Source organism: Sinocyclocheilus rhinocerous, unplaced genomic scaffold, assembly GCF_001515625.1.
Source record: "Sinocyclocheilus rhinocerous isolate Xijiao unplaced genomic scaffold, SAMN03320098_v1.1 scaffold1740, whole genome shotgun sequence".
Lineage (NCBI taxonomy): Eukaryota > Metazoa > Chordata > Actinopteri > Cypriniformes > Cyprinidae > Sinocyclocheilus > Sinocyclocheilus rhinocerous.
The window spans coordinates 1,435,559-1,450,591 of NW_015651446.1; the positions used below are offsets into that span (position 1 = coordinate 1,435,559).

Sequence of the window (15,033 nt, forward strand, 5' to 3'; positions counted from 1 at the left end):
AATCTTAAAGGAATAGTTCACCCAAAAATGTAAATTTGCTGAAAGTGTACACACTACATCCAAGATGTAGATGAGTTTATTTATCGGAACAGATTTGGAGAAATGTAGTATTATCACTTGCTCATCATTGGATCATCTGCAGTGAGTGGGTGTCAGAATTAGTGTCTGAACAGCTGATGAAAACATCACAGTAACATCCAAACATCCACTCCATCAGTTAATGAAGTGAAAATTAAATTAAGTGTCTTAATGATGAGTTTGTTTATTACAAACATGCATATTGTGATGCTTTTATTGGCTGTTTCGACTCTCATTCTGACGGCACCCATTCACTGCAGAGGATCCATTGGTGAGTAAGTGATGCAATGCTAAATTTCTCAAAATCTGAACAACTCTGACCTGATCATTGAGTCAGAAAGTTGATGTTAATGTTATATCTACTTTATTATTCCATTAGATGAGTGTTTTTGTTGAAATTACATTTTCTAGGAATCGAATGGGAGCTTGAAACAGGCTTTGGGGGCTGTGGACAACAAGCATCGAAGAAAGCTGACTCTGTTTATGGCAAGAAGATCTATAAATGGACTTAAACAAATGAGTGCTTTTAAATATGCAAATGACTGCTGTTAATTTTCAGTCATCACAGATCCCTCATTCTGGCTGGTCATGTCATTCCTCATGTTAAAACATCTGTAAGTGTATTCTGCTTTCACTTGCTGTGGTTTTATTTACAAGGCAGTGATGTACTGTCTCTGAGCTCTGCTTTAATTACGGTACAACCATGAAAGCACAGATGAGTAAAATGAATAATTAATCTGCATAAAAATGGAAAAAATTGTAACTGGATTAAAAATTCATTTCATTGTCATGTTATATATATCACCTTGACAGTCACAGGACCCATTAAACAGCTTCCATACAAGTGTCAGTCAGCGGTCCTCTGAGATCTCTGGATGGCATTATATTGAGCTCCAGTGATCCATAATCACTGATCTGGAATCTAAAAGTAAGGAACGCTTCAAGAACGTGACTTCAGGAAAACCGCAAAGAGGGAGACATAAGAGAGTGGATATAAAAGTATGTGAGCCATAATGGTCTCTTAGTTGAGTCTGTATGAAAAAATACTTGTCTGCTTTTAGACAGAGACACAGAAATAGACCACAAAGGCTGCTGGGGGACTTTAACATCTGATTGAGGCTCATAATTAAACATTCACTCTTACTGAATGTAAAAGTACAGTACAGTGTTATTATGGAGAATATAATCAGGGAATAGAGATGTTTTACAGCACCATTTTGTTTTTACAATTAAATTGATGTAGGCTTTTGAGACTAGTTTTAAATATTTACAGTATGTAAACTTTCTCTGTGGCCTGTGTTTTATGAGAACGACTAGACAGTTGTGAAATGGCTGAAGCATTTGGCACAATATAAGCAAGCATCAAGACATTTAAGTCTTAAAAATCACAATGCATTATTTCATGCATGACTTTATTCTGAATCAGAATGCAGTGGGCATGGTATTGGTTATTGGTTGATGAATGATTGTTGGACTGGATGAAAACAGATTGCAGATTACAACGTTGTTGTAATAATGTAAATGCAGAAACTGGTTGTGGTAGATATCGATGAGGAAAACTGAAACATTCTGGCAGGTAAGTCCTGAGGACTGGAGTTGAGAAACATTGGTTTAAAACTTTTGTAAAATCACAATCATTGCAAAACCTTCACTTCTGGAGGAGAATAAAGCTCTGATTCTGTTGACTTTAGACATGATACGTGTATTTAGGTTATGCATTTGAGTAGATAAAATATAAACTTTTAGATGGCTGACGTGACATGCTATTACTGCACTTTAAACTATGCAATATCATTTTACTAATTCTTTTTTTTTTTTGTATACTATTTTACTTTTTACTTTGTATACTAAAAATCTCATGGACTTTGGAATTTTGGATGGGTAAATCAAAAGTAGCACTGGACAATAGTCAAATCGCGTTATGGACTATTTAGATATGAGGTCTGCATTTCTCTGTGTGAATGAATGGCTCGGTTTAATCTGCTTAATTTTAAAAGATTCATTAAATTGTTAATGTTTCATGTCTTCATTTGATTACCACCGTTTTTGATAATAAATTTGTATTAAATCATAAATCCAGAAAATGTCATAATTTAAATTAATTATACATGCTTTTTGATTATGTCCATCACATTGATTTAGTCCTGAAATATTAAAATGGAAATAAAGGAATGCAGAAAAATTACATTTGGAATTTGGAAAAATAAATAAAACGGAATTTGGAAAAAAAATCAGTTCAAAATTGTCATTCTCATCTCTTTTAATTAGCTGGCTGTAGAGTCCAAGAGTGATTCAAAAATTATACACATGCAAATGCATTCTGTAAATAAGTAATAATAAAACTACACAGAGTACCACAAAATACTGTAAACAGGATCCAGAGTGAATGATACTTTGTCTTTTATTTATTGCAAATAAACTGTATTCGTTTTGCTGTATATTAATTGTCTCACTCTTCTGTTGTACTGAACAACTGGACAGGACTAGAACTAAAGCATCCAAATTTCCCTCCCACTGCCTGTTTCACACTCACTCAGATCCCCATGTGTGGATTCTTCTTATGCTTTACATAGCTTTAAGTAGGAGTCAGAACTTTTCTAATATTTGCATATTAATTGGCTGTCCAGTAAATATGAAAGTGTTTGTACCTGTGCATCTGTGCGTGTCTGTGTGTGCACCTGCACTTTTGCAAGTGTACTTGAATGGATCTTTCCAGTGACCTTATGTGGACTGTTGATGCCAAACAAGGACTATCTGATTAGTTTATCTGTGTCATGCTCTGTACTTGAGACATTAAAGGGCAGGGAATTGATTGAGACAGATAAAGACAAGACAAGAGACAGACAGGAAACATGCTCTTGCAGTTTGATGATAGATGGGAGATGATATGGGTGACACTTTTCAATGGTGTATTTGCTTTTAAAATTACCTAGCATGAAAAATCTTGTTTTAAACATAGCTTTGTTGCTAGAAAATAAGCCACTCAAATTAAACTGTGTTTAGACATGTCCCAAATAATGTCTTAATATAATATTTAGTTTAACCCTCTGATGTTGACAGTCCACATTTTCTAAAGATTAAGCACCTCCTTTCACTGACTAGAGACTGACATATTTGTTTTAATCAGATGGTGTTTATAGACATCAGTAATTTTAAATCTCCCTGGACCTGGTGCCTGTGATTCAGCAGCGGAGACTGCGGTTCCTTGAAGTGTGTGAATTATTTGTACTTCAACTTGCAGCCCACTTAGTTTAACTGACGTCAGGAAATCTGGCATTGTGAGGCAGATTTTCCACTGACTGTCCGTCTGATTTGTATGTTCATAATGCCTGATGATGCATGCATTTAAATAAAAAATGGGGAGGAAAACAATTTCATATTAAGAGACAATTTTAGGACTTCAATGGTGAATACTGCTACTGACTGTTTTTGTCTAATGACTGCTAAACGGTATAATAGATTATTGACCCAGTTTCATGTTGTCTCTTTCTTCTCATGCACTATAGTCATTTCTCTGATCAATATTTCATGTCCATTTATTAAGCAAGTAGCCTGTACACATCAGTTCATACATTCTCATCTTCCTTTAATATTTAATTTAAACATTTTTTTGGACTTAAAACATTATGTGTGTGTGTAAAAAAATTAAAAATACATTTTTAACAATTTTTCATCCATTTAATATATTATATTATATTATATTATATTATATATTATTTTAAGACCCAAAAATGCTAAATAGGTTTTGATATTAACTTGTTTGTTTTCAAAGAAATCATGATCTGATTCAGTCTGATTAAAAAGTTCTGTGAAAAATGTCTGAATCTTTTTTTATTTTTTCTCTGTTCTCATGAAATCTTTGTGTTGAATTATAAATAGGAGAAAAGCCACTGTTTTTTTTAAGAATATAAAACCAGACTTCAACAGACTCACTTAGCACACTTAAGAGTCATACCGAAATCTTATTTCAGTCACTCCAGTGAATCTGCATCTACAAACCAACCTGGAAACTTTCATCTCTGTTTACTTTTTAAAGAAACAGAGAGATTTTTTTCAGAGACAACCCCTTAAATATTCGTAGAGAGAAACGTTCCCACAGTAATTGGAATCCTCAGGAAACAGTCTGAGGTCGCAGATCCACCCTGATTCACTTCTGCTGGGTTTACAGGGGGTCTTTGAAGCACACCACCTGTTAGAGACAGTTCCACCCTTTCCTCTTTTTCACCATGTTATGTAAGCCCTTACAGATGCAATCAGATCCTGGAAATAAAGGGGCTTTTCTCTATATAAATTTGTTCAGTTGTTCTATTTTAATGGAACTTAAACTCTCAATGCATCTTCCCTTTTCTAAATGTAGAATGTCAGGCACTCCAATTTTCCCTAGCACACTTCATAAAAAGCTCTGTGCTATTTTTCTGCAATGACGAGAGATGGCCTGATGGTCTATTACCTCTTGAAAGTGAAAGTATAACCATTGCTTAGTTTGCACCAGCTCCATTTTTGGTCTTCCTGTTCTGTGCGTTGCCGGTTTTAATGAGAAACACAATGAAAGGTTGTTATACTTGTACAGAATTAACACTTGCACATTGAGATTTTCTCAGTTTGTTTTAGCCGTAGTGTACAGCTCCTCACCTGAACAGGAAGCCAGACAAACCATTCATCTCTTTTAACTTCATTATAACTTCCTGTGTTTGCATGCGCGTCTTCTTTCAGCGCTGATATGTCTGCATCCAGTATTTGTGAAAAGCCTAACACTAAATTTACAGGGTGTTTACTGCCAAACCAAGTGGAACATACTGTGATAGGCCCGAATACAAATCATGTCATTTCCTTTTAGAAGCGTAAGTGTTACAATATAGCGAGGTGCTGATATGAGGGTGGAAGGGTGGAAATCCCAGTTGAGATTTCCCAAACGCAACGTATATGACATGAACGAACAGATAGACAGACCGTTTTATATTCCGCCAACGTGTGTTTTTGGGTAAGTGAGGTGACAGAAAGAGTTTTTGCTTTTTGAAGAAAAACATTATCTTGTTCCAAACCTGGATGATTTTCTTTTTTTGTAAAACACAACAAGAAATGTTAGACGGTATGCTTGTGCTGCTCTTTTGCACACAATGAAACTGAATGTGACCAGGGGCTGTCACTCAGCAAAAAATAACAAGAAAGCACCATTAAAAACCATAAAAGCAGTCCATGTGGCTTAAAAGCTATTGTATAATTTCAGAAGACTTGGAAAGTAGTGTATTAGTCATATGAACTACTTTTACAGTGCTTTTGTGGTACTTTTTGTCATTTTTGGAGCTTGAAAGCTCCTGGTCACCATCAGACTTCATTGTATGCAAAAGAACAGTGTGAACATTGTTAAAGATTTAGATGATGATCCAAGATTTAGATTTAGAGTTTGCTTCCTTGTCGAGACAGATTTGTAGAAATTTAGCATTACATCACTTGCCCAACAATGGATCCTCTGAAGTGAATGGGTGCCGTCAGAATGAGAGTCCAAACAGCTGATAAAAACATCACAATAATCCACAAGTACTCCACATGACTCCAGTCCATTAATTTATGTTTTGTGAAGTAAAAAGCTGTTTTTGTAATAAACAAATCCATCATTCAGAGGTTTAAACTGTTGCTTCTGGCCTTTACGAGTAGTGTGTGTTACTTGTGGATTATTGTGATTTTTTTATCAGCTGTTTGGACTCTCATTCTAACGGCACCCATTCACTGCAGAGGATCCATTGGTTAGCAAGTGATGTAATGCTAAATTTCTCCAAATCTGTTCTGATGAAGAAACAAACTCATCTATATCTCAGATGGCCTGAGAGTGAGATCATTTTCAGCAAATTGTCATTTTTGGGTGAACTATTGCTTTAAACTTCTTCTTCTTTTGTGTTCCACTGAAGAAAGAAAATCCTAAAGGTTCAACCATTAAAACGTTTTGATAACATCATTTAGTGCCTTTTTAAATTTGTTTTTCTTGTGGGAAATGCACAGAAAGTCCTTAAAGTGAAGGTTTCAGGTTCAAAACTGACACATTTGTTCACAAAAGGCCATACTGACTGGTTCTCCAACAATGCAGATGAATTATGATAAATTATTTCCCCTTAACATGTCAGGCTGGTTGCATATAAGGTCAAATGTTGGATCAGATCTCTTTGCAAGACGGAATCTAGAAAGACAGGATGAGCATCTTTCTCTTTCTTTCTTTCTTTCAGAGATTGACGGTTCCATGCTCTCTCTGTATTCATTTGATTTCTGCACACATCTTCCCCGGGGCGCTACGAGTTTGAATGCTCAAATTACCCATGTGCTCATCATAGATATGCAAATCTGAATACAGCTGAACATTGTGCATTATAAAAAGGCACATATTTGAGTGTTAATTGGTGATTTTTAACTGTGCTGTATTTGTGCATATATTTGCTTGACCAGGTTTGTGTCTGTTTGCATTAAGCTGATGGCTTTGATGTGTTCATATAAAGAGCTGCTTGGTGGTAATATAGAGCACAAATTATGAATTTCATTCTTTTCGTGTCAGAGGCTGACATTTAAATGTTGATGCACACTGGCCCCTGCTGGTACTAATGTTGCAGTGCTGCTTTTGTCTGCCTTAAAGATGATGAGAATTTAATCATATCTTTCATCTTTAACATTTACAAGCATATTTCATTATATAATACTTGATGGGTATTTTATAATGAAAAATAAATAAGCCTATTTATATGTAAGTGCATATAAATGACCATGTTTCTGGAGTATTTCTTTTTATGTTGTGTTATATATAGGGAACATTATTTTTTACATGGCTTAATTCTGAAAATGGTGAAATTTGGTGGACAAATAATTTTGTATAATGACCGCTAAACTGTATAATTGATTATTGGCCCATATCTGTGGTAGTTTCATGTTGTCTCTTTCTTCTCATGTAATATATTTTCAGCTCTAATCAATATTTCATGTCCATTTATTTAGTAAGTAGCAGTGTAGTTAACAATACTAACTGTCTGATTGTATGCTGTTGTCCCTTACTTAACAAATAATGATTATTTTTCTTGTCTATTCCTCTTAGGTTATGGACACACTGTCCAAACTCTCTCATACACACATTGCACAGCAGACTGGAATAAGGTATTTGAAAAAGACGAAATGAATAATTCTAACTATTTTAAGAGTGCAGCAGATGAAAATTCATATTTTTATCTCTCTCTGCCTCTCTCTCATTCTATTCTAGGGCATTTCCCACAGAAGAGAGTGTTGAGGATGAGGACATTTATAACCATCTAGAGGATCTGATAGAGTGAGTCATTTTTTTTTTTGCTTACAGTGTTTCTCTTCCTCCTGATATTTTAACCTTTGGCTCACTTTACACTCTCTGTTAGATATAGGAACCTCAGGCTGGAGCACATAGGAGTGCTTAGGTTGATGTTTTGCTTAGTGTGTTAACATTTATTAATGCATCGTGAGATGGTGCATCAAAATGTACTAACACTTTAAAAACAGTGTTTATATGATATAATGTTTACAATGTTGAAATCAACTGATTCATAGAATACCATATATATACACACACACACCGAGGGTTATTGTTGCTGTACAACTGTTAAGGTAACAGCCTCAGACGTAAACTGTCAGATTTTGCCTCTGGCCTGTGTCCTCTTGTTCCCACTACTGCCACGTATAGGGTCTCTTATTCCAGCAGACAGGCAACAACAAACACGGTCATAGGATTACAGGACCACAAAGAGCCCTGAGGTGCCACTTGATCTGCTATTTTGTCACACCACAGTCCAGAAGTGTTATACTTTCCTGATCTCTCAATTATGAGTGCACTACATTTCTAGCCACATAAGCCACTCCTACTGTGTGTGTCAGTCAGTGAGTGAATGTCAGTATATGTAGGGAAATAGTAGCTGAATCACACTGTCATATGAGATCACAGTTGCTACACCACCCATAAAAGGAAACTGACCTGAATGTAGAAACACACACCCATAGGAAAGACATTTCAGATCTCTTTAATGTCTCAGTTGTTTCGCCTAAACAGCAGTGAAGTTAAACGGAGATCAAATGGAGATTTTGATCCTCAGGTTATTCTCCTGAAGTTTCATAAGAAATCTCAACAATGTCTCAAACTGTGCTCTAGATATCCTGGCTCAGATTAGCAAAAGTCAGGGATTTCAAAATGAACTCATTTTTCATCATATTCTTACGAGACCAAATTATCCGTGGTTTGCAATTCACATTCGTTTCAAAGCGCTGTTTTAAACGTTGCCCACTATTGTTTCATTTTTTTCTTATATTTCATTTTATTCCAGCTTTATTTTGAAATACCGAAAAAGATTTTTAATAGTTTTAGTTAATGATAACTACACAACTTCTGAGCAATAAAAGCGATTCAGCCGTCGTTTATCAGGCTGTTGAGAAGGCCAACAGTAGCATCAGCACAAATGTCTGTTCTCCTCATATGACATGCTTAAGGATTTGATATTATGCTTAGCAAATATTGATGTTGCTGTCACTATGTTTTGACTCAACCTCATCACATCTATTTCTTAGCCCCACACACACACACACACACACACACACACACATGTTTTTGTGAAAAGTGGGGACATCCCATAGGCGTAATGGTTTTTCTACTGTACAGACCGTATATTCTATTGCCCTACACCAACCCTACCCCTAAACCTACCCCTCACAGGAAACTTTGTGCTATTTCAGATTTTCAATACACTCCATTCTGTGTGATTTATATGCGTTTTGAAAAGTGGGGACATGGGGTAATGTCCTGAAAAGTCACCTTCTCCTTGTAATACCTATGTCATACCCTTGTCATTATACAAATTTATGTCCTCATTTGTCACAAAAACGCGCACCACACAGGGTTGTTTTCCACACATGATGGTTTGTTCAGATGAAATGTGTTTGCTGAGTGTTTTCCCTGGAGGCTGATGTGCCAGTATGATTTTGTCCCTGTCAGAGAGAGACTTTTCCCTGAAGGCGTTTCGTAATAGATTCAAACTAGAGACATGGTTAGGAAAAGAGATCAACACAGTTTGTCTCTCTGTCTTTCTCTTTTGCACCCATCTGGAGAACATATCTGAATGATTTTAAGGCCTGGCTCAGCTAGAATGTCTCTTGGCTCTTGCTGTAGCTGAAAGCCGTGTGTTTAATTTAGAAGAGGGAAACATTATCGTTTTAAAACCCCTCATGAGCAATTTTCTAGAAGAGGTCTTTTTCTCCAGTATATTGGATATGCTGAAGCATTTAAACACATCTTGCTGTCCTCTTAGGAGTTTTTCTGTTTCATCGTCCATCTATTTCTCTCTATTTACTGTAAGCTAACTGTATCTGACTGTAGTCTTTGGTTTGGAACCAAAAATTTATGTACTAAACTAAAACCTTTGGAGAAGCACTAAAAAGCTCTGTGTGTCTCAGTGAGAATGGCGTTGAAGATGAAGAAGATCTCTATGACTGTGTGTACGATGATGATGAGGGAGGAGAGGTGTATGAAGACCTGATGAAGGTTGAGCTGGTACAACCGCAGGTGAGTTTACTGAAATGCTTTACATATAAACATGGTTTGGGTTGCAAGTCATAAAATGTCCTCTGTTTCACTCTCTCTTGCTACTGTAATTACAGAAACAGGCCGAGACGGACATCCGAAGCTGTTGTCTGATGGAAATCAAACAGACTGAGGAGAAATACACAGAGACGCTGGACTCCATAGAGAAAGTGAGGCCTCTTTATAACTGCACAGTCAGTCCTGCTGTAGCTTGAAAGCTTTAATGCATTGTGTGAAATCTGTCAAGTGTCTGCTAGATGTAATGAAACACATCATTTGTATAAAGACCATAACCACAGGTAAAATCATGGATTAATCTTTTTACCATGTTTAGAAGTAACTTACTGTACAATATTTTACCATGACACCATGGCTGCTGGCAAAATAACATAGAAATACCATAGAATATTACCATAGTTACATTTGCCTTCTGATAACCTGTTATAAGCCACCATTATCATCAAATTAAAGAAATTACAATGACAAAAATTCTGAAAACAATGTATGGTTTTGAAAATGATAAAAAAAATCAGCCTAAACACATTTAGAAATTGTAACAATTTATTATTATTATTATTATTAATAATAATAATACATTGTTTGTTTTAAATCTTAGTATGAATATACAACATTTTCATTATAGTTACTATAATAAAACCGTGGTCATTTTCCACAGTGGAGCAAAAAATCATTATATTTTAATATAGCTTTACTGTTGTTGTATTTATTTATTCATTTATTTATAATAATAATAATTTATTTGTTTATTTTAAATCTTAGTAAATCTCAATACATTGTAATACAACATTTCTATTATAATTACTATAATAAAACCAAGGAAAAATTATACAAATATTTATCATATTGCAATATATTAGCTTATCCATAGCAACATCTTAATTTTAATGTTTTTTTTTCTCCATCCACAGTTCTTTATGAAGCCTCTGGGACAGTCACTGTCCAGTGTGGAGATCGAAAAAGTGTTCATCAATATACCAGTGAGTCACAAAACTGCCTCTATCGGAGAACCCATTTTACCATGAATCTGTGTCGATGTCTTTATCGCCTCATATTTTTTATGTTCTGCATTGCACCAGGACCTTGTGAAAGTGCACACGAGTCTTCTGAGGGAAGTCCAGGATTCAGTGCTCATGCATAATGCCAGTAACCTGTATCAGATCTTTATAAAATACAAAGAAAGGTGATTGATTTATCTCTTTAGCTCTTAAAAGAATGAAACCCTTCCCCTTCTCACATGTGTCTGTTTTCCTGTGTGATAGATTAGTCCTGTATGGGAAGTACTGCAGTCAAGTAGAATCAGCCATTGCGTGTTTGGATGACATCTGTAAGAACAGAGAGGACGTCAGGCAGATGTTAGAGGTAAGACATTGTCAGACTGTATTTATTTGCTGTTAGACAGTACCACTTGGTGGTTGAGAAGAGTGCAGAACATTTCAGAACATTTTATTTCAACATTTTGCTCTCTTCATTTATTTGCAGAACAGTCATGTGGCAGTCACATATGTGGTTTTTGTTTGTTATTAATTTCAGTTATTTTCCAAGCGAGCCAATAACGGGAAGTTTACTCTGAGAGATCTGCTGGTGGTTCCGATGCAGAGAGTTCTGAAGTATCATCTGCTTCTACAGGTTTGAAATCATTTTGCTGTATTCCTGCTCATACAACAACATGTTTTACCTGAGCATTTAATTAAGTACTTTAAAGCAGTGTTATTTTAGAACAAGAGATACTATTGTAGTTTTTATCAATATAGTTCTATATCAGTTTTAATTGATTATTTAATTTATAACCAAATAAAATTTTGTTGTGTGTTTTCCCCCTCATTTTTAGTTACTTTAGTACATAAAAATTAAACTAAATTAAGATGTGAAATGTTTCCTTGGCAACTAACTGAAATAAAATAAGTTCAGTTTTTTTAATATGTTATTTTATCTAAGTTAACATCTATTTTATTTCAGATAGTTTTAGATTTAGTTAACTATAATAACCCTTCTTTAGAGACAACATGAAATGCATAATGTGGCAGATTTTAATATGAATATTCAACAGGAAATAATGTAGTAATAGTTTAGAACAGAACTATTCTACACATACATAACATGTTAGGCTATTTAATTTCCTCCTTTACTTCTTCTTCTTCTTAATAATAATAATATTAATAATGATAAACTAATAAACTCTCTCTCTCTCTCTCTCTCTCTATATATATATATATATATATTGTATTTAAATATTTTTGTATGTTCTGGTATAGTTTAAGAATATTTTTTGAATCATATGCACTGATTAATATGCCCTAATCGACTATAAGAAATAGGGTCAAGTCTTCTTTCATATTGGCTTTAAATGACTGTTCTATTGTTAATGTCCACTAGGGGCAGTGGAGTCCATATTTTACTCTTCCACAGAGAAGCAGCATAATACAGGTTTGAAATCCAACAGTAGGGGGCAGTGTAATATATACCCGATTCCTCCAGTAGGGGGCAGTATAATCCACATAATGGAAAAGCAGCATGCTTTATCCAGTCGTGTATGTTTGATCTGGCCATTTTCCACAAACATCTCACGCAGACTGCCATGAATATTTCATAGTGTGTCTCTGTCCATCACACGTTAGGTCTACTGCATGACTCAGCTATGAGGGGATTTAGAAATAAATATGAACGAAGGCGAGAGAGAAATAGAATAGCAGAGAGTAGGAGATGTGCATAGCGTGTGTGAACTGAAGCCACCGCGAACCTTTTGGCTCTCAGCAGAGAGAACAGCGAAGGTGTTTTCTGTGTGTGTGTGTGTGTGTGTGTGCATGCATCTATTTAGAATGCCTGCAAGACTGTCCACAGCTCAGTTCACCTCCCTGCCCATCTGGCCAGCTGTGGGTTTAGGGAATGTGTGTGTGTGTGTGTGTGTGTGAGGCGGGCGCTGCAGATAGAGCGTCTGCCTGTCTGCTGCCCCTCTGGAGAGCAGGCTAGCGTGTGACAGACTGTCTTTCTCTGCTCTTTGCTCTGCTGGAGGAAGCCTTGGCCAGTGAGAGAAAGAGCAAACCAGCTTTACATAATGAGTTATAATCAAAATTCATAACTAATCTATTATGACAGATTCTAATATTTATATATTTAAATTAAATAATCTTAAATAATTATTCTTAATTTTATGCAAAATGATTATTTATTTATTTGCTTATTTATTTTTACATTTGTAATTTGGGGGGGGGGATAAGAAATTAATACTCTTATTCAACTTTTACATTTGCAAATAAATTTATTTCAAATAAATGCTCTTCTTTGCACTTTCTATTCAACAATTTCCGGAAAAAAAATGTATAATAGTTTCCACAAAAATATTAAGCATCACAACTGTTTTCAACATTGATAATAATGAAAAATGTTTCCTGAGCCAGAATTTCTGAAGGAAATCATTTTGAAGTAGCTTTTATTTTTTTGCCATTTTCTTTTTTCATTTCATATTTAAATTTTTAGTAATTTTGTTATGCACTTTTGTCATTTTTATTAGCTTTTGCTTTTCAAAAATATGTTGAATTTATTTTTATTGTAGTTTTAGTTTTTAGTTATTTCCAGTTCCAATTTTAGTGCCTCAACTTAAACTTTTTTCAGTAAGTTGACAAGGCAACATTTCTAATTAACATTTAGTTTAAGTTTAGAATGTTTATATTCAATTTTATTTTAGTTTAATTTTAATGAACAACAGTGTTTTTAATAGGTTACAGTGATAACCATGAAAGGTTCACGTGACACTGAAGAGTGGAGTAATGGCTGCTGAAAATTCAGCTTTGTTATCACATATTAAACAGTTATTTTAAATTGTAATAATATTTCACTATATTACTGTTTTAGCTGTTTTTTTTTAATCAAATAAATGCCTTGGTGACCATGAGACTTCTTCCAAAAGCCTTAAAACAATTTTACCGACTCCAAACTTTTGAATGATAGTATATGCCCAGATTTTGAAAATCATATTTTTTACTGTAACCGTACTAAGAAGGGGTTGTCAAAGTAATGGTTGTAAATCAGGATGTAAAAGTTACAGACATAAGAAGTGATGCATTTTATGAGCTAAGGCAATAAATATCAGTTTAAAGTGGTAATATTGTATGACAGCAACAAAGCAACCAGAAGTTGGTGAAGAGCAACTGTGATGCAACAAATCTTGAGCAGAGTTTGAACAATTGGGTAGTTATTGGACATAAAAAGGTACAAAGTGGACCAGACATTACAATCCTGCGATGCTGGCCTGCAAAATCGCATTGAATGATATTCTCCTGGAATTCTGCAAACGTTTGGATAAGAGATTGGCTGCATTTTATTTCTGCAGTAATCTCTGTGTTAGTGTCATACCTCCTTTCTCTCTCTCTATCTCTCTCTCTCTCTCGCTGTGTGAGGGCAGAAGGAAGTGAGAATGAAAAATAAGGTGATGTCCGTCTTTCTGCTGATAATAATGCGCAGGTTCAGCTTGACTGACGCAGGGGATTTGGCTTGTGCTGGATGGCAATATATCTCTTAGGCCAAAAGGAAGCCATTTATCAGACCCGAGTAAAGGACATTCATAGCACCCTGCCTTATCCTACAGACTGGCCCAGATGTCTTGTTTACTTCATCCCGGAGCAGGAAGGCAATTTCAACCCCACAAAAACCTTTTGCTTCTCATTTCAATTCTTGAACCTGCGATGCAGGTTGGGATATTATTTCAGATTGTGTGTGTGTGTGTGTGTGTGTGTGTGTGTGTGTGGCCAAAAGAGAAAGATAGGAAGACATGCCACTCTGTGTATGTTTATATTTTCATTGTATTCTAATGCTTGCCCCATTATCACTTTTATTTTATTTTATTTGATTGTTTTAGCCTTAGTCTCCTGTTTTTTTGTAGCAGAAATGGATGAATATACATGTAAAATCAATTAAAATTAGTTTTATGTAACCTGTGAAGTAACTTATTACAGGTTTATTAAACTTTATTAACACACAATCCTGCTCAACTAATATTAAATATAGGAAATCCCATAAAAACATTTCCTCCTGGGTTCAATTCCTTGGTTAGTACATTTATTAATTTCATTTTAATTCATTAAATGTAATTTTAAACATTAGTGTATATTTTTGCTATCAACTATAATTGCAATTTTATGCCAGGGAATGTATAATAGGAGTGTTTTGGAGGAATAATTTTTGTGATTTAGTTTTGAAGGTTTATGTACTGCTCATGTAGCAAATATTTAAGTGATAAAAAAAAATGCCAGGGCAATAATTTAGCTATTTTTGTTTTTCAAATCATATGCAAACAAATGATAAAAATTAAGACAACATTTTTTTATTTTATTTTAAGACAAATTATCACCCTGATATAACGCAATTACTTG

General features: G+C 34.9%; 1 protein-coding gene across 1 annotated transcript in view; it reads left to right on the forward strand.

Moving 5' to 3' along the window:
- Positions 1-15,033, forward strand: part of LOC107712784 (guanine nucleotide exchange factor VAV3-like) — a 70,531-nt gene that overhangs the window by 25,744 nt on the left and 29,754 nt on the right. Inside the window, exons 3-10 of the mRNA XM_016518121.1 lie at positions 7,151-7,209; positions 7,313-7,378; positions 9,520-9,628; positions 9,724-9,816; positions 10,576-10,644; positions 10,744-10,847; positions 10,927-11,026; positions 11,198-11,293. Of these exons, the coding sequence (XP_016373607.1) occupies positions 7,151-7,209; positions 7,313-7,378; positions 9,520-9,628; positions 9,724-9,816; positions 10,576-10,644; positions 10,744-10,847; positions 10,927-11,026; positions 11,198-11,293 (696 nt within the window). The remainder of the gene's footprint in view (positions 1-7,150; positions 7,210-7,312; positions 7,379-9,519; positions 9,629-9,723; positions 9,817-10,575; positions 10,645-10,743; positions 10,848-10,926; positions 11,027-11,197; positions 11,294-15,033) is intronic.